Below are 24764 nucleotides of genomic sequence, written 5' to 3' on the forward strand. Positions count from 1 at the left end.
TGGGAATACACTAGGCTGAGCATCAGGCCTAGTACTTTGCATGTACTATCCTATTTAATCTTGCTAATACCTGTATGGCAAAGATTCTCCTGTTGACCTGATTACACAGACAGGGAATTTAGTACTCAAGGAGATGAAGCCAATTTCCAAGTTTACTCATTGTGGTAGTCATTTGGCAATATATAAATGTAGTAAGTCAACATGCTGTACACCTTAAGCTTACACAATATTATGTGTCAATTCTATCTGAATAAAGCTGGGAAAAATCATCCAGCTACTAAGGGCTAAAACCATGGCTGGAACCTAGGTCTCCATGATCAGAATCATGCTCTTAACTGCTTCCCATAGTGCTGTGGAGAAGAATGATCTAGGTGCTAGTTTATTTGGATAATGTATCGGTGATTTATCACCCCCTAGGTACACAATGTCAAGGCTGGATATTCCTCACTTCCAAGCTGCTAGCAATTTCCTATTGAATTGCTCTTTCTTTTATATGATTCTTCCATTTATAAACTACAGAGCTTTTAACCTCATAAACATTTGAGGTTAAACATTGAGCAGCCTCTGTAACCAGGATTACCCTGAGAGCCAGCACTCATGTAGAACAGCTAAAAATATTCTATGGGGAAGATTTCAACTCTGACTTTCTCGGAAAAAGCCCCCACTCCTATTCTGGATGATACTGAAATCGTGGAAAAATAAGACAGTACTGGGAGTCCTAAGTCCTTCGTAAGGCCAGCGGGTGCGCGGTGAGAAAGGCAGAGTGGAATGGCTCTTCTGTGAAATGGCCCAAGGCCTGGGTTTATGAAGCACCAGTGACCGTGACTGCAGCCCCCTCCTCCCAGCTTGTCTTCCGGAGAGCCGAGGCCACCTCCCCTCCACCCGGGAGTGCCCCATGCCTCTGCATGTCACACACGCGGTTCCTGCCCCATGGCTCCAACATCCTTGGCCCCAACCTGCCTGGTTATTATGTTTTGATTCAGCTCAGGTCTTGGTCTTTCTGGGGAGCTGTTCTTGACCTTCCAGGCAGCAACAGTCCTTTCCTTCTCGCTACCTTCTCTTGACCTTGCACCAGCAGTATTGCTAGGATCTGAAAGGTAGTAAGTGATCTGCACATGCCACTTCTCTGGGCCTGGGTTGGCACTCGCTGTAACCTCTGCCTGGAACAGGCTTTGCTGTGATGCCTGAGTGACTTGCTCATTCTTCTCATTCACTCTTTACTCAGATGCCACCTTCCCTGTGAGGCCGTTCGTGATCACCCTGTCTAACTACCACCTTTCCCCCTGGCACGGGCCCTGTCATCCTGCTCTGCTCTATTCTTTATCACAAAGCTCGATTTTGTTATTTCATATCTTCCCCATAGAATATTTTTAGCTGTTCTACGTGAGTGCTGGCTCTCACAGTAATCCTGGTTACAGAGGCTGCTCAGTAGCTGTTTGCTGAATGACTGCATGAAGGACTGTCTTCTCAGCTTTGGCATTGTTGGAGTTTCAGTCTGGACGGTTCTCTGCTGTGGGGCTGTCCCATGCATGTGGAATGTTTATTAGTGCCCTTGGTCTCCACTCACCAGGAGAGCCACCAGCAGCAGCACTCTCATGGCCATGACAACTACAAATGACCCAGGCATTGCCCAGTGTTCCCTGAGGAAGAATCATCTTTAAGGAGAACCACACTTTTAGTCTCTCAGATCAAGGAGAGCAGGGATTGTATCTTATTAGAGTATGTAATGTCTAGTACATAGTAGATGCTTAATAAATTTTTTAAGCTGATTGATCTAACTTGATAACTTCATGTCAGATATTTTCTCAGATTTAGTGATGTAGTTTTATAGACAGGGCTGTCTTATCAAGCTTTTTGTTTTCTCCATATGATTAATTTACTTTGTCAACAAATATGAGTTTAATACCACCACCATATAAGATGATGTAGAGCAATGGAGAGTTTGCAAAAAAACCTTAACCCTGGTCCTTGAAAATCTCACAGAGATTGGCCCATGTCCAGGCCAAAAATGCCCGTGCCACTCCCATCGAGTTCATTCTCCATAATGGAGACTGTCTCTACAGGCCTATGTAGATTGTCAGTATTCCAACTATTCAAGCTGCATGATTTCTGTTGCAACTACACCCATAGAAAATGGCCCTTTCAGAGCTTTTCTTGTCAGCCTTTTTGAGCTAATAACAACATTTCAGTTTGAAAATGTCAAGACTCATTCGCAGTGACTCTGACCCCATCCTATCACGGAATGGTATGGACTAGAAGAACATGGCAATTACCAAGAATGTGTGAAACAAGGTCACAGTTTAAACTGCAGATTTAGTGGGCTGGGAAAGCAAGTCATTGGATCACAGTTTCATTCTACAAATGATATTCAGTAGAATGCAGTACAACACAATAGAAGTCAATACAATGGAAAATATCGGAATGCATCACACATACTGAGAGTAAATATTATATTTCTGGATGTCTATGTGTGTGTGTGAGGGTTTTCTGATTTAAAACTTATTTCTTATTATTCAGTGCAGTAAAAAGGATCAGCAAAGCACTGTCTTCAACTAACTAGAATAATGGACAGGACAAAAGAAGAGTCTATACACTGATATCTAGGCATTGCGCTATTGTGTCTTAAGGTAAAAAACAAGTCCGGGAAGTGGATGGAGATGGGAAGATAGAGATGGTGGTTGACAGATTCTGGACTTCTGCTTCCCTGCTTCAGGTTCACTGCACTCTCTTCTAAACAGTCAGTCCGTAGCCTTGATGTGAGTTTTAAATACCTGTCATTTTCTTCCTGTATCCAGTGCCATTCCACAGGACAAAACCTTGACCTGAACTCTCCCTTCTCCTGTGCTTCTCTGAAATCCTATCTGTTCTTCCAGGCCTAACTCAAATGCCAGCATTGGTGCAATGCTTTGCCTCTGCCCACCAGACACAGTTAATCATGTCCTCCATGTATTCTTGGCACTTCGTTCGTACTGCTACAATAGTAGTGATCACATTTTATTATGCTTGGTTTTGTACATGCCACCCTCTGCTACTCAGCTGTGAGCTTCTTAGGGATGGGGCCCATTTTTTGCCTAGTTGTAGACTTCTGAGCAACTAGCATGTTATCTACACATAGTAGGTGGCCAAGCCCTAAATGGGGATGACTTAGTGATGTGGTCGAGGCTCTGAGTTTGCAACCCAGGATGCCACTTAGTGGAGTGACCTTAGATATCTTATTTAATTCCTCTAAGCCAGCTTTCTCTTCTGCCAATGGGGACAACATGATGAATGCCCAGTTACTGTAAAGATGAGATGGAATATTGTCTTTGATAAGCGGAATTACCATTGTACTGTTATTTGTTATCATTGCTGTTGTTAAAAGGAGAGCAGAAGTGGCTATCAGAGCCATGGATACCTCCAGTTATAGTAAGTGATAGGGGTCGAAGGTGATTTGGAGGCCAATGATTAAATATTAAACTATGTAGTATACTCGGAGTTTAAGACCAGAATAATGACGTGAAAAGTGACAGTTGCAGACATCTGGATGTTAGGTTTTCTATACCAGACTAACCATCTGGATGCTTTTCACTCTCCCCCTGTTTCTCTATATTTTAAACTCGTTTTTGAGGGGAAAGCTTGAGAGAGGTAGGTATGGAAAAAAGGGATTAAAATAACATTGTTCTGTTCCTGGATGTATCCAGTAGACTTCATTGTGTAAGTCTCAACCTTGACATTGTTGACATTTGAGCCAGATAATTCTTTGTTATTCAGGGCCATCCCTGCATTGTAGGATGTCCAGCAACGTGCCTGTGCTCTGGCCACCAAATGCCAGTAACACCCTGACCCCACACGCCTTCTTGTAACAACTGAGATATTTGAGACAGCCTTCAGTAAATATGTTCTGAACAAGGTGAGGGATAAAACAAAAAGCAAACATGGAGGCGATGATGTCACTGTTATTATCAACAGAGCTGGGTTGGAAAATGTAAGTTGACATCTGTAAGCCAAGGGAGTCTGCTAAGAATGAACACAGAATAAGCACCAGGTCCAGGAAGGAACGTGTCACCAGGGAGACAGGGAAAATGGATACATCCGAAGGCAGCTCACTCACAAGAAAGAAATGAGGTAAGCATGGCGTTTCGCTAACCATGACCAAATTTTAAATTTTCTCTCCCCCTTTCGAATTTTCGGTGCACATAGTTAAATGAATTATAACTTTTGGTTCGTGACACCCTGTAACCATCCACAACGATGAGCTTTTATTTATTTAGATACCTTCATAGTTATTTTGACAATGTAGTTTATGCCTGATAGCTCAGCATCCAAACAGGAAATGTTACCATTACCTATTTCTAATTAGATGGCTCTTTCCTGCCTATTCTCCTGCTTCCCCCACACTGCCCCAAGACACATCAAACTGATGCCTATTTTTCCCAAGTTATCAATAGAAAAATTTCTTCTACCTCCCCAGGGGCAAAGTGAACAAAGCTAGGGAAGAAAGATCAGAAATGATCTTAAGGAAAATGTGTCCTCAAGGAAAATAGTATGGAAGAAAAGGATTTCCTTCTAACACATCGTGCTGAAACTTGTGTTTCCTTATTTTATCGGGATACAGGGTGTCTCTTGGAACTGAAAGCACGCCAGTGAAACTTCGAGAGGGTCTTGCAAAGTGTTTAGAACTTGAAGGGCTATTACTTCTTTTTAGTGTAAAAGTACTTTTTGTCAGGTTGGACAGATGATGGTGATACTGGGCATCCACACACCGGGCATGTGCCAACCCACCTTCTCATTTAGTTCCCCTTCACTTCCAAGCCTCGTTTCACATGCTGAGACATTTTGACTCAAAAAAAGTATTATTTCTGTGAATTAACCCTCCCTAAATTTTGGGCTTTGTAGTTTTATTTTCTTACACAATGGAAAGAGCCCTTTCGAAAATAGAAATTGTACCATTTTGAGTTGACCCAACCCATATGGCACTCTAGAGACAGATTCAGGCTGGTGATGTCATTTTATATCTGTAATCTGTTCAGGCCATTCTTTGTAATCTGGAAAGCAAAGTGGTGGACAAAGGAGCAACATACTGGTGACGCCTGAGTTGTTCTGAGTCTGAAAAGGTGTTGTGATGCCAAGTTTCATTGCAAACCTCATCGATACTACCGAGATCATCAAGTCCAGGAAGGAGTGAGAATGAGCCCCCACTATAGAATGCACTCCATAGCGCAGGGCTCTTGGCTGTGGAATTCACCGCTGCACCTCCAGACTCTAGAAACAGAAACCGGTGCACGGCAGTTTTGTTATTCTGAAAAGCAGAGTCCTGGTGATAAATAATGACAATCACGGGTAGTCTTGCGGCACATTCCACTGGCAGTGCCCGGTGCTGGTATGTTGGTCATTGAATTTAACCTGCCCAGCCTGAGTGTTTTAATTATTATCATTACTGTTTTGGTCTTGAAAAAACTTAGATCTGGAGGGGTGACATAATTTGCTGCAGGTCACACAGCTAATAAATATAGAGACAGGATTTGGACCATGTGGCTTCTACCACCCATCTTCTCATAAGCTAGAGAGAAATGTAGTAGAGACTTGGTGCCTTGGTGTGGTTATGCCATCAGCCAAGTAATGCTGTGCAAATTACAGGTCCTCAGAGTACCAGAGTCCTCTTTTGAAGTGCTGGGTTCATAGTTGATCAAGAAGAGCCTATCCAGATATACATAATCTATCTACAATCTTTAGGCTAGGATACAACAATATACTTTGATGTTTCATGAGGTATTTAAAGGCAACTTGATTTCTCCATAGTAGCTTAAGTTTTGAATGACACACTGCTTCTTTGTTTTTGTGTTTTTTTTGAAGTTACTGTGTCATTTTATGTAAGGTTCATGTAGGAAATGAATTTCTGCTTTATACTAGATCAGTTCCATTTGAAATAATATATGCTTAGATCGGGTAAAATGTGACTAGACTCAGACAATTGTGGAGATTAGATTTTAAGTGCATGAGCTTGAATAGGTCCCTACCTGCCTTCTTTAATGCTATTTGCACAATTTGGACATTTTTTTCTTTAAACTTCTAGTCAGCTCCCATAGCCCTAAGGAACTATTCAAAAATGGGAGAAACCTGCCTCTGGGAATGTCACATTGCAGATAAAACTGCACGGTAATGTATAAAGACTAAGTAAGGCTTTGAATCTGGACTCTGTAACTTACTACCCATGTAACCTTAAATTGGCCACTCGATTTCTGAATCCCAGTTTCAGCATTTTTGTAATGGAAACAATAGCACCTGTGTGGTAGTTCCATGACAAGGGCTATTACTACTCTTACTGGAAACTAAGTCAGCATAAATCGATCACAAGGTCATAGCAAACCCATCTTGGTGAAACTGGACATCGTATGGGATGGGTTTTGTCTGGGTATCAGGTTGACAGTTTGTTTCTGGTCCATGATGCACAGTCATAATGGTATTGCTATCATTATAATCAGTTTTATTGAACATAATACGTCTATAACACTGCACCACACTATTTAAGTCCCTGACAATTGCAAACTCCTTTTATCTTTATAGCACCCCATTTAGTAGGTACATTCTTAGAGCATCACAAACATCATGGGCATCGTTCTTTTCTTAGGATATCACAAGCATCTCATGCTCTCTTCAGAAACCTGGTACTATCATTTGTGTTCCAGGGCTGAGTACTTCGAGAGCACATGTGTGTTAGGAAACAGGTCTGAGTCTCCTCCCAGGTCTACAGACCGCTGTGTGTGTTGTGCATGTGTGCGCACACAGAGGTCTGGATCAAGTGTGTTTTGACTAGACTACTAAAACGCCCAAGCTGGACTTCCTGCTCCCAGACCCTGTCTTCTTCAGTTGCCACTTGAAACTTTCCTTAAAGCTTTCCATCTGTCATTTTTCATGTGCAGAAACACTTTACTGTTTTCTGTTTTCTTGTTAACTTTGAAATGTCAATCACCAGAGCCAACAAGGTGTGATTTTGGGGATAAGAGATTTCATATATATATTTAGGTTTTTATGTTAAACATACCTTGACCACGTGTGTGTGTTTATATATGTGCATATCTGTGTGTATTGAACATATATATATACACATATGTATATATGTATATATATATATGTTCAAGGTAGTTAAATGTTGGAAAGAGAAAATGGTATTCAAATACCACTGGCAGGAGCAAAAGGAACTCACAATTAATTGCTAAGCTGCAAGATGTTAAATCATACAGTGGATATTCAGTGATGTGGAAAATGATAATATTGTGAGAATTTCTGTGCACTTGAACTAGCATTCAACTACCTAAAGATGTTTGGTGACTTGTTGAAGTTAGACCCATATTATTTATGTGATAATGGCAAAATACAATCATACCATTTTTCCAGGTTGACATTTTCTAACTGCAATTACAAATAAAATAATTTTCTCACTTAGCTCTCTTGTGAATAAAAGGAACTCTGGATTAACAAATTGCAATCATCTTCATTAGTGAGAAATGTTGCAGCATTAGTACACGGAATTATTGGTTATCCAACAAGGTTGCGTAGTAAATCATTCTGAATGAAAGTGTGGCAGCATTGTTAGAGGAAGAGTTCTTCTGTCAGAACAACCTGCAGAATGTAAGATAATTCGGCGAATATTTTTTGAGCATCTACTCTGCACTCAGATATTAAGGCTGTGGTACAATGCAGAGCTCAAAGAAACAGGGTACTTGTCTTTACGAGCCTTGTAATTCCAACAGGTGAGACAGGAAATGACAAGCAATTATAAATACGTAAACAATTATACTTAATACTGTAAAAAAGAGGTGCGCAGAGCTTATATGGGAGTGTAACGAGGGGAACAAACCCAATCTGGGAAGGCTGCTAGCAGGGCTGCACTGGGGTGGGGTTGGGATAATTTTGCAATGCTTATCAAAAGACTTAACATAGCCCTGGCTGGCGTAGCTCAGTGGATTGAGTGTGGGCTGTGAACCAAAGTGTCACAGGTTCGATTCCCAGTCAGGGTACATGCCTGGGTTGCAGGCCATGATCCCCAGCAACCGCACATTGATGTTTCTCTCTCTCTCTTTCTCCCTCCCTTCCCTCTCTAAAAAAATAAATAAATAAACAAAACAATCTTAAAAAAAAAAGACTTAACATGCTCCACACTCTCTAAAACTCTATTTTCACACTGAAGCATTCTCCGTAAAAGAATAATTTGGGGTGTAAACATTGTAGCTATACTGACAAGGCATTGATTTTATTACAGAAATATTGGAAACATCTTAAATATTCAAAAATTAGTGGTTAGTTAAATGTGTTGTTATCAAACATTGTATCCGCTCAAATCTTTAAAAAATAATGTAAAAATGTTTTTATTGTAATACAGATGTTTACAGAAAAAAGTGGTTACAAAATAGCATTTAAAATGCCTTTGCCTTGTCCCAATCCTATCCTTTGTGGTTACTCAGTTTATCCTATTTGATTTCAAATATGTCAATAAAAATAACAATAGTAACAGTAATAGTTGTTCATAGTAGTTACCGTTCAGCACATTTCAGCTCGGGGCTAATTACCTCCACTATTTCAACTGATCTCATGTGAAGTATTACTTATCTCTTTTTGTGTACCAAACTTTTAAATATGTCAACACAGCTAGGTATTCCCTGTGCAACAAAGAAAGAATTGTCACAATGCAAGTGCTGTTGAATGTGAGTTTCTTATTCCCATGTTGTCTAATAGCAGTCTCTCCTTCTCTTGCAACAGCGTTCTGTGAAGAGGGCTGCAGATACGGTGGAACGTGCGTGGCGCCTAACAAATGTGTCTGTCCTTCGGGATTCACAGGAAGCCACTGCGAGAAAGGTAACCTTAGCCCTTTTGAGGGGGTGGGGATGGGGAGAAAGAGTTTCAGAGAGAACCAAAGCTCCTTCTTTAGGACAGAGACTTCCAATGGTGGGCCGCAGCAATTTTTAAAACATGCCTAATACCTGACTATTTAGTCAGGGGCACTGCCCTCTTTTCCTTTAGATTGTCAAGTTTAAAAAAAATGACAAGTGCCAACACAACAAGAGCCCTCTGATGTGAGTGAATCTAAATTGTACCCTTTTTTGGGGGGGGGGGGTCACATCAAGAAATAGATTTTGGCATGCCACAGAATTTTAGCAATTAGCTTCTGTGTGCCATGAGATGAAAATGGTTGAAAATTGCTGCTCTAGGAAGATATCTAGCATTGTGGGCTGACTTGTTTCATTACGTTTCACTGGGGGATGTAGCTCCCCAGAGTGGGTATTTTTGGATTACTGCATAATTGGCATTCTCCCTCTGAAAACAGAGCTTCATTTGGCCTCTTGTCAACACTTCTAATATAGCAAGTTTGTGCCTTTCTCCCCTATAGTTTGAAATGTGCCTTTTTAATGCTAATTGGAGATAAAGCTTGGCGAACTGACCTCCCCAATTATCAGCTATTGGGGGTAGCATCGTGTACGACTATTAGAGTTATAACAATCTGCTGTGTCAACAGAATCTAAATTAGAACCACATGCTCCTTGCTTAAAAGCGCATTAAATAACTCCAGCAGCAGGTTTATTGGTGTGCTTGGGAGTTGTTCTAATATCGGTTTATTAAGAACATTATCATTCCTGGTCCAGATAATATAAGTCAATTAGTATTTGTAAGATTCCATTATGTGCATCTTTCTATTTGCAGTAAATGTAGTGTTTACACTTGGTGCTAGTTGGGGAAATCAGTGCTTTTATTAATTGGGGGAGCCCTCTACCTGTGTGCAAATTAAATTGGCCTTTAGTGCCAGTGTGCCAAAGTGTACATATATCCCAGTAATCAAGGGGTTTTTGCTGTGTAAAATTAAGTATTATTATGCATTGTGTTTTTCTGAGTCTGGGGTATCACACTTGATACTGCTCATAGTACAACATAAAATTATGGATACATGATGATTTAGTCATTATTCCTATTATTTAGTGAGAAAGGGAGAGGAAGTCTTTAATGCCAAATATCTAAGCAAAACTCTGGTTTCCTTCATGTTGAAAGGCTTCTGAATTTAGATAATACGTGTTTTTAAATGGTCCTATTTATTGTACCCCAATTTGTTCTACATATTACATCGCACTGCCTGGGTATTTATTTATAAGGCACCCAATCCTTTCAAAAACATGTCAGCATTTAACTATGTAAATTATTCAACAAGGAAATCAACAAGCAACATGTGCACTGTTTCCATATTTTGTGATATCATTAATTAATCAAATTACATTTATTAAATAAAATTAATCAGTTTGTCCTCAAAAAGGACGTGTGAAAGAGCCAAGTACTGCCTCTGAGAAGCATGAGAGTTGCCACATGGAGCTGGAGGATTTTTGCCAAAAGCAAACAAACTTAATGGTGACTTAGTACTGCAGTACATTTGATTTTAATTAGGTTTTCTAAAGTAAAAAAAAAAATACACCTAAAGGTTTCTTATTATTTCCTCTAGCCCTGCTATGCTTCCCTAAAATGAATATACGGGAATTAATGGGGACGGAATGGTGAGGATAATAATGTTGATGATAACTGATACTACCAGTCATGTTAAACCATTTATTATGTACTAATTATGTGTCAGGTCTTTTAAATGCGCATTTTAATATTAAGAATAAATTAAAACCCTGACGGATGTGGCTCAGTGGATTGGATGCCGGCCTGAGAGCTGAAGGGTCCTCAGTTTGACTCCAGGTCAGGGCACATGCCTGGATTGCAGGCCGGGTCCCCAGTTGGGGGTGTGCGAGAGGCAACTGATAGTGTATCTCTCACATATTGCTGTTTTTCTCCCTCTCTTTCTTATCCCCATCCCCTCCCTCTAAAAGTAAATAAATTAAAAAATACTAAAAAAAAGCAAAACAAAAAAGAGACTATGTTCAAAAGATAAATACTATTACTTCTACTTTATAGATGGCAAAATAAAGCTTAGCTAAGTTCAGTAACTTCTGCAGTGCTATGGTCAACATTAGAACTGAGAATAAAATTCAAGTTACACCCACAAAGTCTGCATGGTAAAGCCTTGCAAGTTTCTCAAGGTACTGCATGGACTTCCTGTTGAAATCCAGATTCCTGGGAGATCACCCCAGACCTGGTAAATCAGAATATTTGGTGGAAGGTCCATGAATCCACACTTTCACCAAGCATCTCAGATGGCTTGCTATACGCTGGTTATTATTATATTATTGTGATATTTAACCAGACCCTCTACTCTAATGTTCTTATTCCTTTTACATTATAAAGAATTATAGTAGAATATTGACTTTAGAACTAGGCCAAGGAAAAATTAATTATGGTTTTTTATGGCTTGTTGATTTGACTTACATCTTTTTCTCTTCTCAGCAAGTGCTTGTTTGAATTAGTGCTTACGTTCTGGTCCATAATCTGGAACAAGAAAAGTAGAGATGAAGGAAAAAATCAAGACCAGAGGGAAAATTAAAATAGGGATAGGCAGGACATGGGTTCCTATATAAAAGTTAAAGTTAAGATTGAGTATAGCATATTCTTGAATTCTTGCACAGTTGTTATACAGTAAAAATTAAATAAAAGACAACAAGTTTTCTTTGTATATGATGCTATCTCCCATAAGTAGCAAAACCATTCCATTGAATATTGGCCAGTATTCTAATCCTATGGAATTTTTTGTGGATAGGATAAAGTCCACATTTTCCAGTTCATTGTGTGAAAGGATCGAGAAGAATTGTAGGAGAAATATTGACAAGCTTGTCCACATCTTGTCTGAATTACTTTGTCATGTTGATAATTAGCAACAAACACAAAGTTATTTTAATTGCCATCGAATAGTGATGCTCAATGCCTTGAGGATGAAGGTGCAAAGGAAGAACACAACTGTCTTGTAATTGTCTGTGGTGATCACACTAAATCTCTGATTTGCTTTGTTTTACTTTCAGGGCTAAATAAATGGTCCCCTTTGAGCTACATAGATTCTGCTTATATTTAGTCCTCCCAGTGTTTCCCTTGGTCCTCCTGGTTACTGGTTTTATCCACTGCTTGTGACGCTTAGCCTTTCAGATTTCCAGTGCCATTACTTAAATTATTGAAATCACTTGTTAAAGAAGCAGCCTGTCTGGAGTTAGAAGTCCCACTTGTGTTTGGGATGTAACACAAAGATTGGAACTACATTGCATTTATTTTATATTGATAAGTTTTAGTAAACTTCTTATAACCCCACTCAAGATAAGCAAACATTTTTTAACTCTTGGTTTCTGAACAATATATTGTGTTGGTTCTTCTTACCCTTGGTTCTTCCTCTGTGCCCTTGGCTCTGATATATGGTTTCACATTTAACATCAAGATGCATAAAGAGAGAGATGAGTAAGAAATCAGTAAGAAAGGTAGTTTTTCTACTCTTAGGATAGAAAAAGGCTGTTGCTAAATGTATTCTTCTTAACCTGAGGGAACAGAAAGGATATTATGCTGTGCTGACATAATGTAGCCAAGGGTAACTCCGAGTCTTTCTAGAGACTTTTCAAATGTAAAATCAAGGAGCTACGCTACATCCAGAAATATGTTACCTACCATAAAACAGCAGACCGTCATCCTCTGAGAAGCAAGTCACACTGTTTTCCACTTGGCAGTAAGCAAATTTGCAAGTGACAAGAAGTTAAGATTAAATATAAAGCCACACCAGTACGCTGGCTGGTGTGGCTCAGTGGATTGAGTATGGACCTGCGAGCCAAAGGGTCACTGGTTCGATTCCCAGTCAGGGCACATGTCTGGGTTGCAGGTCAGATCCCCAGTAGAGGGCGTGCGAGAGGCAACTGAATATTGATGTTTCTTTCCATCTGTTTCTCCTTCCCTTCCCCTCTCTCTAAAAATAGATAAATGAAATATTTTAAAATAAAGTCATTTAAAAGTAAATACAAAGTATTAAACTATGTCTAGTTAGGGGTTTCTGAACCTTGACACTTTTGACATTTCAGAAGAGAAAATTCTTTGTTGTGGAGAGCTGTCCCATATACTGTGGGATGCTTAGCAGCATCACTGGACTGTACCCACTAAATACCATTAGTACTCTGACCCCCAGTCATGACAACCGAAACTATCTCCTGACATTGTCAAATACCTTCTGAGAGGCAAAATCACTGTATTGACAATGCCAGGCCTAGATGTAGCATTTTAAAGTCTTAAAATGTGTGTGTATGTGTGTGTGTACAGACATATATATGTTCAGTAACTGTCAGTATTATTTGATGACAAACCAGTTTTGGTAGACAAAAAGCATTTTCAATGCATCTCTGACATTTTTAGAAGTGCTTAGGGTTATTGTTGTATTTAAAAAATTCTTGGCCATTCATGAGCTAGGAACTGGCTGCTATCCATCACATGCTATATAGGGCACATCTTATGGTCCCAGGGACCAGGCTGATGAAGCTGGGCCTGTTCTATGTCTACTGTCTCCTGTTCATGTAGTGAACCTGTGGATGTTCTGAACCTACCCAAGGACCATGTGACTCTAACCCTTGTATTCTCCTGAAGGAAGAAAAAATCCTTTGTCCTTTTTTTTAGAGGAAAGTTTTCAATGTATGTAGTAAGATGATAATCTTATTTGCTCTAAAGTGCTTTTCTTTTCATTTGCATCTCTCTGATGGCTAGTGATGCTGAGCATCCTTTCATATGTCTCTGGGCCTTCTGTATGTCTTCCTTGGAGAAGTGTCTGTTCAGGTCCTTTGACCATTTTTTAATTGGATTGTTTGTCTTCCTGAACTAGAATCATGTGAGTTCTTTATATATTTTAGAAACCAAACCCTTGTCCAAGGTATCATTGGCAAAAAGACAGATATCATGTGATGTCACCTATAAGTGGAACCTAATCAACAAACAAACAAGCAGGCAAAATATAACCAGAAACATTGAAATAAAGGACAAAGTGACAGTAACCAGAGGGGAGGATGGGGAGGAATAATGGGGGAAAATAGGGGAAGGTCCATCAAGGAACATGCATACAAGACACATGGACAAAGCCAAAGGGGTATAGGTTCGAGGGTGGGAGGTGGGGATGGGTCGTGTGGGGTGCTGTGGTGGGGTGAAAATGGAGACAACTGTATTTGAACAACAATAAAAATAAATAAACTGCTTTTATTCATGACAAGACTTCTCAATTAGCCACTTTTAGTAGGAGTGTCCACTGCAAATAATCAAGGTGGCTGTTTGTGAGGGTGTAGACAAGACAGCAAATTTTACTACATTGTCTACTTGTACGTGAATTTTAAACTGTGTAAAGGCAGTTGTGTAGACATGAGGGACCCATAACCAGTGCCTTGTGGATGATAGTGGGAGAGCTGGACAAAACTAGTCGAGCTATTGGCTAGACCATAGTGTAGTGTGAAACAATTAGTGAAGTGCAAGCTGGTATCATAAAAATAACAGACCTTGACTTTTCCCACATTTGAAATGGGTTCATTTCCCACATTTGAAATGGGTTCATTTATTGTAAATATCATTCAATAAACTTGAGTCTCCAAGCCTTTCTGAAGTATATTAAATATCTGATCAAGAATATTCTGGAAATCAATAACAACAAAGTTTAGCAGCATTACTCATTTACAATGTAATCTCCAGTAGTTATTTTGTCTATTTTGATGATGTGAGTTTTTTCAACTTTCTACAATAAATTGTTTGTAATAAAAAGCGATTTTTTAAAGTTTAAAATTAAGAGAGCATAGAAGTCATGAAAAGGACTTCCTTTTTCCAAGTTCCTGAGGATCTTACAACCTTTCTTAAAGGAAAATGACATTTTGCTAAATATTTTTTTATGTTTTTTTTTCCTTTGTGCCTCCATGGACTTGCAGATATGTAGACAGAAGGTAGTAGTTTGTCCTGAGCCTATTATGCATCCACCAGGTGCAAAGAATGGTCAGAAACAAAGACTTCTATATTCTTCCACATTTTAAATCTTGCCCTCATTTTGAGGGATTTCTACTGGTGTTCATCTGACTTCAGTTGCTCTGTCCATCCCTGTTTCGGGAAAAATTTTTAAGAGCATTTAAGGAGGTAGATAATAACTCCATCCTGTTACTGGAAAAGCGAATATTTCTTCTGTTTCCTCCCCAGCTCTTGTAGCACTGCACTGTAGGAGAAGGCATCTAGAAAGGGAAGGAGTATAAATGTGTGTCTTCGGCATCTTAGCAGTCTGGAGATTTATTTACCTTCTCTCGACATGAACTTTCTGGTTGTCTGGCACATGGAGGTGGCAGCTTCCATTTTTAACATTGTGTTGTTGTGGTGCAGTTAACAGATGCCCAGAAAAGAGTGAGCAGTGCTTTGGTGGCATCATTTACAAAGGAAAATATGAGGATTTGAGGTCTGAGTTGTTCATCCATATGAAGCCACCAAAAAGGGATGCACAGAGATGCTCTTTTACATTTTCATTAATGTTATTGGAGTGTGGATTTGTTTGAGGAGCTGCTTCCCACACTGGATCTTTGCAGAAGTACAGAATGGCAGCGGAGGGGCATTGTACTAGAGCATGAGAGGAGCTCACCTTCAGTTTAGCTGCCAAACCTAGAGTACCTTGCTCAGGAACCCCTTCCTCTCCTCAGTTCTACCCCCTCCACTTTCTTCGTTAAGCTGTGATGGAGAAATTGACCTGAAAATCCAATACACTTGCCTATGGCTCTGGATTGGATTTGCCACTTGGCTCTCAGAGCTACTTGGAACTCCTTAAAAACCCTGTTTCTTTTTAAAAAAATATTTTTAAATGTCTCAGTTACAGTTGATATACAATATTGTATTAGTTTCAGATGTGCAACATAGTGATTAGGCACTTATATAACTTAGAAAGTGATCACCTCAGTAGTTGAGTACACATCTGACACCACTCAGTTTTTACAATATTATTATCTAAATTCTCTGTGCTGTTCTTTACCTCCCCATGGCTATTTTTATAACTGGCAATTTGTACTTTTTAATCCCTTTATCTTTTTCACCTATCCCCCCAACCCCCCTTCATCTGGCAACCATCAAACGTATGAGGACATGTGTAAGTGTTATTAGCCAGTCATTAGTGGGATTGGGGTTCTAACCCATGTATGACTGAATCCATATTTCATGCACCTTCCAGTACCCCATGCCTCTTGATTACATTATCTGTGTACAGGGCAAATTAGACCTAATGGATTACGTGGGAAGCCAAATAAATTATGCTTTCCTGTGAGTAATGAGCCATAATTTTCTACTTGATTATGTACATTGTTTTACATCTTCCTCTCATCATCTTTATTGTGCCTAAGGCAGGAAGAGAGAAAAAAGAGTAGGGGCTAAGAGCACAATCCCTGAAGCCATGCTAGCTCAGACTAAGTTGGGGTTCCACTATTTGCTAGAATCTATGATGGTGGGTCAGATATATGTAATGGCTGTAGGCTTCAGTTAGCCACTAAAAAGAGGCTATCAGTATTACCTACCTCATAATATTGTAGTGAAATTAAATGATAGCCTCTTTAAATCACTTGGTAGAGTCCTGACCAAGTAGCTCAGTTAGTCAGAGCATTGTCCTGATACCCCAAGGTTGTGGGTTTGATCACCCATCAGGGCACATACAGAAATAAACCAATGGATGTATAAATGAATGGAACAACAAACTGATGATACACCCTCCCTATCTGCCTCTTTCTTCCCCACTAATAAATTAAAAAAATTTTTTTTTCTTAAATCACCTGGTAGAGTGCGTAGCAAACATTAGGTGTTTAGACATGACTTCTATTGTTGAATCTATTCTCAATTTACTGGGTGATAAAATTGAGACTCAAACAGTGGTTCCCAAAGACACCCCTCAGGTGAACGGCGGAGCCATGCCCTGCATCCCTTTTCTACTGCTGAAGCCTCTCTGTTCTTTCTACCAGCTCTTATGGCCTCTCACTACACCGCTCCAATGTCAACTGTTTTTATTCATGACTTCTTTACTAATTAATATTCTCTCTGTTCCCGTAAGCATTTATGTAATTTCCTGTCAAGCTAATAATCCATCTTTGTTTATGCACCAGACTTTTGCTCTAGGGAAAGTGAGTTAATTCAGCACCTGTAATGGTGGCATGTATAACTTAGGTATCGCCCTTGGGAGGGATTTTTATTTTGGCTATTGTTTATTTCCTGTTTCTTAGAGTTGAAAGTGAAGATTTAACACCGAGTTCTCTCTGTCTTACTGAGAGCAGAGGCAGCTTTGTCCACAGGCAGACCTGAGGCCTCACTGCCAAGGCCACCCTGCTCGTTCTTCTGCAGGTGTTTTCTTGTCTCTTTGTCGATTGCTCAAATTCACTTAACACAGATATTCTGGGGTGTTTTTTTTACTGTTATTTAATATATTTTTATTGTATTTTTTCATTACCGGCTGGTCCCCTTATGCTCCCCTCTCCTCCTCAATCCCCACCTGTTGTCCATCATGTTCATGAGTCCTTTTTGCTTTTTGCTCAACCCCGCGCCCCCTCCCCTCCAGCACTGAGAGCAGTGCTGTCAGCTTGCTCTCTGTCTATGAGTCTGTCTCTATTTTGCTTGTTAGTTCAGTTTGTTCATGAGATTCCACATAGGAGTGAAATCATGTGGTATTTGTCTTTCTCTGAGTGGCTTAGTTCACTTAGCATAATGTTCTCTGGGCCATAGTAAACAAAACAGCATGGTACTGTCATAAAAAAACAGACACAAAGATCAAAGGAACAGAATAGAGAGCTCAGAAATAAACCAACACTATTACAGTCCATTAATATTCAACAGAGGGAGCAAGTACATGCAATGGGCTAAAGATCGTTTACAATAAATTGTGTTGGGAAAATTGGACAGATACGTGCAGAAACATGAAACTAGACCACCTTCTTATACCACACAAAAATACATTCAAAATAGATCAAAGACTTAAATGTTAGGCCTGAAGCCAGAAAAATTGTAGAAGAAAACATAGGCAGCAAAATCTTGGACATTGCTCATAGCAAAATTTTATCAGATATATCTCCCCAGGAAGGGGAACAAAAGAAAAACATAAACAAAAGGGACTACATCAAACTGAAAAGCTTTTGCACAGCAAAGGAAAACAGCAACAAAATAAAAAAACAACCAACAGAATGGGAGAACGTATTTGCTGATACATCTCATAAGGGGTTTGTATCCAAAATTTATAAAGAACTTAACAAAACTCAACACCAAAATCCAAACAACCCAATTAAAAAATGGAGAAAGGACTTGAATAGACACTTCTCCAAGGAGGACACATGGATGGCCAACAGGGATATGAAAAGATGCTCAACATCACTAATTATCAGAGAGATGAACATTAAAACCACACTGAGATACCATCTCACACCTGTCAGAATGGCTATTATCAATAAATCAACAAACAAATGCTGACAAGGATGTGGAGAAAGGGGAACCCTTTTGCACTGTTGGTGAGCATGCAGAGTGGTGCAGCTACTGTGGAAAGCAGTACAGCAGTGACTCAAAAAATTATAAAAGTATTTGCTTTTTGACCCAGCAGTCCTACTTCTAAGAATATATCCAAAGATACATAAAACACAAATTCAAAAAAACATAAGCACCCCTATATTCATTGCAGCATTGTTTACAATTGCCATGATATGGAAGCAGCACAAGTGTCCATCAGTAGATGAGTGGATAAAACAACTATGGGACATTTACACAATGGAATACTACTCAGACGTAAAGAAGGAGAAAATTCTGCCATTTGTGACAGTATGGATGGACCAGGAGAACATTACATTAAGTGAAATAAGCCAGTCAGAGAAAGACGAATACCCTATGATTTTACTCCTATGTGGAATCTAATGAACAGACTGATCTAACAAGGAAAATGGGGACAGACTTACAGGTGGAGAGCAGGATGACAGCTAGTGGGGGTTGGAGGTGAGGGGGTGGAGGGATTGGGCAAAAAGGAAAAAGGACTCATGGACATGGACAGCAGTGTGGTGATTGCTGGGGGAAGGGAAGTATAAGAGGACTAAATAGTAGTGGAGAAAAAAGACAATAAAGGTTAAATAAATAAACAAAATAAATAAAAATAAAAAATTAGAACAAAATTAGAACAAAAACAATACTGCCTCATTAGAAAATTTTTAAATATTTCCTGGTGCCTGGTGAGTACTCTACAAGCACTGCACATCCCTGAGTAGAACCGGCACATGTGATATGATCCTAGCTTACCCGCACAGACGCACACGCACTGCGCACAGGAAGGGGAACTGGGAGGGTTTTGCCCTCACTCTGACTTACCAGGTCCTAGTGTGGCTTGAGACGTTTCATGACAAAATATAGTATCATTTCAGTTATTAATTCGATATTGTATGAAAGCTACTATTTTTGGCCAAACTTTCAGGAAAAAAAGCTTTTGTTTTAATTTTTAATTCAATTATTTATTTATTTATATTTAGAAACAAAACCGATTATCGTATTACAGGGTATTTCACATATGGCTATCATTATTGCTTCCTAGAGTTACACTTTTAACGCATACTCATAAATAACAGAATTGAAAGCGTTTGTATAGGTACAGAATTAGTACTACTCATGTATAATGCACATCCTTATTTTTTCCCTCAAAAATATGGCAAAAAAGTGTGCATTATGTACCACAAAATACGGTACATAAAAACTTTTGCCTCCCCACTCATTAGCCTGCCACAGTCTGAAACATCTACAGTAAGCAGGATTCGTGGATAGTTTTCCTTTGTTTTTTCTTTCAGTATCATATTTTAAAATTCACAGGTGTCATGATCTTACCCAGGATGAGAGGCTTTTATGGGAAGAGAATAAGGTACCATGTGACTGACCTTCTAGCATGGAGGCCCTCTGGGTGGAAGGTGTGCCCGTTGCTGCCTCTTCCTTTGGGAGTTGCTTTGTTGAGGGTCTTTGATCCCCCCAGGTCTTGACGTGGACAAAGCTTTTATCCTTCTGTAGCTCTGAGCCTGTGCAGGTCTACTTCTCTGTTGTGGCTCATTTGTCCTGGAAGATTCACACATGATTAGGGAGCTGCTCTTTTATTGGACCCCGCCCCCCCCACCACAATCCACCCAAATACAGGCTTCTCTTTATATGGTCTTTTTATTTTTGCTCTGCTGTGTGACTGAGGCAGCCCAGGACCTATGCACTGACCTTCACACTGCAAAGGGCTGAGTCAGATACTAGTTGCTGTGTCCCACACTGTCCAGGGGACATTTCTAGGTGTGCCTGATGTTTATGACCTTGGATTGTGTTTACAGAGGAAATTCTTCCCTCTCTTTTCTAATAAAACGTGACCTGGAGTTGGCAGCATGCCAAACAGCTTTCTTTAATGAAGTCATCACTTTTGGCTTCATCAACGTCTCTTACTGAATTTCTAGGGCTTTATTTACAGATCTGGAAGGTGGTTAATGGCTAGTGGTTCATGTAAGCACAACTGAATATAGAGTGTTGTAAAGGTAGTCTAGCACCCGGCTTTGGAATATGGGAGTCCTTAATATATTGTTATCTACCAGAACTCGGACATGGGGACAGTCCACCTCTAATATCCTATTCCATTTGGTAATAGGATATTATCAATAAATATATGATAAATGAATAAATGAATGAGTACAGATAGGGACCTTGAATTTCACATGGTCTACTCTTTTCATTGTATAGATCACAAGCTATAATAACTCCAATTTAAATCTTATTTAAAAGGCACCTAAGTTAAAGTATATCATATTGAGACTAGAGGCAAAAAATGCCATTAATAAGAATAATAGAGAAATGTTGTGTATTTTTAGTGGGTTTGTCAGTAGGCCTTTCTAGAAGCAAAGCAAAGGGAGCCAATCTTTATAATACGTTGGCATTCCCATCAAACAAATGAAAGCTATTAGGGATTACCTTGCCTAGTTAGTAAAGCAGAAAATAATTTCTCACTATTTAGATGACAAGAAGTTCTCACTTCCCATCAGGCAAGCTCATTCCATTGGACTGTGCAAATCAGGAGTTTGGTTCATACACTCATTTTTAATTTTATGCCCTGGGGAGTGCAGACATCACTCTAATTGGAAGCATGATGGCTAAACAGAAAGGAAATCCACATTTCTGTGAAAATACAAACAGTTGGAGCCCAGAAATGACAAAGTTTTCCCTGGTAACTGGTATCCATGAGTTCTTTGTATCCAAGAATAGGCACTGCACCGTTAACCATGTGGAAAGAGACTAATTGAAGCCGGTAGACTGAAGGAGAAGGACTATAACTCTTAGGATTTGCATCATTCTCTCCTAATAGGATTCACTGATTAGAAAAGGTAGTGGCCTGAAAACGCTCACTTGGGTCCAAAATATGATGAATCAAACACCAAGATCTGTGCATTCACTTTGGCCGTGGCTTGGTGGGCCACTGTGGTTTTAGAAAATTCTCTAATTTAAGGGGACCTTTAAGTTATCTATGGGTGACTGGAATTTAAACTTAGTAGATTTGGTCCATGAAGGGAAATTCTGGAAAATGATTTTAATAAAAATATTTCACTAAGAAAACCTTCCAGTATTTTTGCAGTGCTTATAAGATAAAGTCCAAATCCCATGGAGAACAATATATATGAGACCAATCCTGTGATTGGTTTCTGCCTGCGTCTCAAGCTTTATCTCCTACTTTTCCTTCACACACATCTAAAATTCCCACCCATTCTAAACTACTTCTGTTCAGTGTAATTCACCTTAATTTTTCAAATCTCTGAGTTTTCGTTTGTAATGTTCTCTCTGCCTCAAACATGCATAACAGACTTATATGGTGGTTACAAATATGTGGTATTTAAAATAATAGAAGAGATTGGTGATTGAAGGTCTCCAATAAACTAGAATGCTCTTGATCTTCTTTCTCTCAAATTGCTCCTCCTATGGTCTTCCTCATTCCAGTTGGCAACAAAATCTGCCTTTCACATTTTCTGGGTCAGGGTCTTGAAATCATCCTTGACTTCTCCTTTCTTTTGCACTGTACATCCAAATCCTTGCTGGGCCTTCAAAATATATCTAGCCTTGGCTGGTGTGGCTCAGTTGGTTGGAGTGTTATCCCATAAACTGAAAGGTCACAGGTTCATTTCCAAGTCAGGGCACATTCGTGGGTTATGGGTTCAGTGCCCAGTCTGGGTGGGTACCAATTGATGTTTCTCTCTCATATCTTGTCTCTCTGTCTGTCTGTCTCTGTGTCTCTCTGTCCCTCTCTGTTTTTCTCTCTTTCTCTCTCCCTCTTTCCCTTTCTCCCTCTCTCTAAAATCAATAGGCATGTCCTTGGGTGAGAATAAAATATATATTTTATATATACCTAGAATCCACACTTTGTGTGATCTCTACCCCTACCACTCTTGCACATGACATCCTCATCTGTGATCCAGATTGATGTGAAAGCCTCCTGACTCATCTCTCCCCCACTGCTGTATAACTAAAGTTTCTTTCAGCACAGTAATCAAAGGGACATTGTTTACAAAAAGAAGTCAGACCCAGCTACTCTTCTGCTTCAGATTCTCTGTGCTCCCTATTGTCACTCAGTAAAAGTTAAAGCCATTGCAATGGCCTGCAAAACTCTACATTCTCTGGGCCCCCTTCCCCGTTACTTCTCTGACACAGGCATTCCTGTGCTGCCTGTCCTGTAGACATTCCTTCCCGTCTCCATGGTTTTTCCTAGAACTCGCCAGCCTTGTTTCACTCACTGCTGGGTTTGCTTGGGATTTTCAAGGTCAGCTCCCTCCTATCCTTTACGTTCCTGTTCAAGTGTTACCTCCTCAGAGAGAGCCTCACCCTTAACTAAACATGTCTCCTCCTCCTCCTTGAAACTGCTGCATTGTCTTCAGAGCAGTTACCCTTCTCTGAAGGCAATGATGCTTGTGTGTGTGTGTGTGTGTGTGTGTGTGTGTGTGGTCTGACTGCCTACCCATAATGTAAACTCCCTGAGGGCAAGGTGACTTTGTGTTATTATTGCCACTGCAGCTCCAGGGTTGAGGGAGGGTGCCCAGAAGTTGAATAAATAGACTTAATGGGAATCTCTTTTAGTTTTTGTGTTAGTTCCAAAGCCACGATACTGTCATGATGATGTGTCTTGGGAAGCACGGTCGATTATTGCTGTCAATCTCACACTTCATCTCTGGCATTTTTGGATCATATGTAGTCACAGTTACCCTTGATTTTTCCTTCTCCCTCACTTTCCCATCTAATCAATCCCCACAGTCTGTCTATTTTCTGCATTCTGCTGCCTCGTCTACACTGCTGTCCATTGTTTTTCGTCTGGAATGGCAACAGAAGGCGAGTCTCCAGACTGCAAGTCCTGTTTCTCCCTCACAAAAAATGTCCATCCTGTATTGCAGCCAATATAATACCTAAAAATCAAATTATTTTCTTGCTGAAAAACCTTAATGGTTTCCCGTGCCCTTGGAATAAACTCCAGCTGAAACAGTTATTGATGACCTGTCCCCCAAAATGATGAACATTTTACAGTTGCAATCAGCGCTCCTCCCGCACTGAACTTGGTCAGGTTCTCTCAGAGTGGCAGTTGTCCTGCCCTGGCCTCTGCCTGGGATATTCCCTCTGCAGGGAACGCTTTGGCTTCCCGTTACCTACTTTCCTTTGCACATCACCCCTGCTACCCCGCCTTCCCTCGTCTCCGCACATGGATCTTAGGTTTTTCCTCAGGAATACTTTCAGACTCTTTAATAAGGATAAGTGCCCTCCCCTGTGTTCCATATCACCCTGGTTTTCTCTTTCATACAATACAATGTGTCACATTTAGTTGCATACCTGTTTTTTATCCCCTTTCTTCCTACCACTTGTCTCTGTAGCATAGCCAGTATATATGTTTAACTTCTCTAAGTGAGCTATGGGATTAGCTATTATTACTTCTGTTACACAAAACTTGCTGTCCCTGGATTTAACAATTTTCTCATTTTGTTATTGTTGCTTATTTTATTTTTTTGTTCAATCTCCCTGTTTTCTGAATATTATTTATTTCTCCTTTTTTGGATTATACCCTTCTTTTTACAGCATAGATATTCAATTAGTTTCTTCAGAAAGAGTGTGTAGATGATCCATTGTTCAAATATTGCATGTCTGAAGACATTTTTACACACCTTTTGTATTTACTTGATAATTTGGATGGTTATAAAATTGTATAATAAGCAGGATTATTCATCACAATATTGTAGGAATAACTATTGTCATTTTTTTCAATGTAAATTTTGAGAAATGTAGTTCCATTTTATTCTTGATCATTTGTAAGATACCTACTTTATGCTTTCTGGAAAATTGTGTCTCCTTTTTAAATTTTTGTGTTATAAGAGTTGTTGATGAAGTACCTTTGTGAGGGTCTGTGTATTAAACCAATGTTCTGGGCACATTGAAGAGCCTTTGAATTTGGAAATTCCTGGTTTCATTTTTGGGGTTTAAATAAAATCATTGGATAATTTACTACCCTGCATTTTTTGTTCTTTATTTTTTATTATTTTGTTGACTGATTTTTAGATTGGTCTCTTAATTGTTTGATTAGATCTGCCTCAATTTTTATCTTTTTATTTTTTGTTCTATTTGGAGGTATTTAGAAGAGATATTTTATCAACTTTTATCTTCCTAAGATTTGTTCTTCATTTCTGATATTCCATTTTATTGTTGTTTTCTGAATGCTATGTTTTTATGGTTTGCAGTTCTTGTAGATGGTATATCTTCTTTGATGTTTCTGCATGTACAATAGCAAGAACATTTTTAAGTAGTCTTATGGCTTAATAGAGTTTGATTTGTATAAGTTGATGTTTTCTGCTACTTTGTTTTTGTTT

General features: G+C 39.5%; 1 protein-coding gene across 2 annotated transcripts in view; it reads left to right on the forward strand.

Moving 5' to 3' along the window:
* NELL1 (neural EGFL like 1) overlaps positions 1-24764 on the forward strand; it is a 729686-nt gene that overhangs the window by 540181 nt on the left and 164741 nt on the right. For both annotated transcript variants that reach the window (XM_028515811.2, XM_028515812.2), the window contains exon 15: positions 8737-8832. In XM_028515811.2, coding sequence (XP_028371612.1) covers positions 8737-8832 — 96 coding nt within the window. The remainder of the gene's footprint in view (positions 1-8736; positions 8833-24764) is intronic.

The sequence above is a fragment of the Phyllostomus discolor genome, chromosome 6 (assembly GCF_004126475.2).
Source record: "Phyllostomus discolor isolate MPI-MPIP mPhyDis1 chromosome 6, mPhyDis1.pri.v3, whole genome shotgun sequence".
Lineage (NCBI taxonomy): Eukaryota > Metazoa > Chordata > Mammalia > Chiroptera > Phyllostomidae > Phyllostomus > Phyllostomus discolor.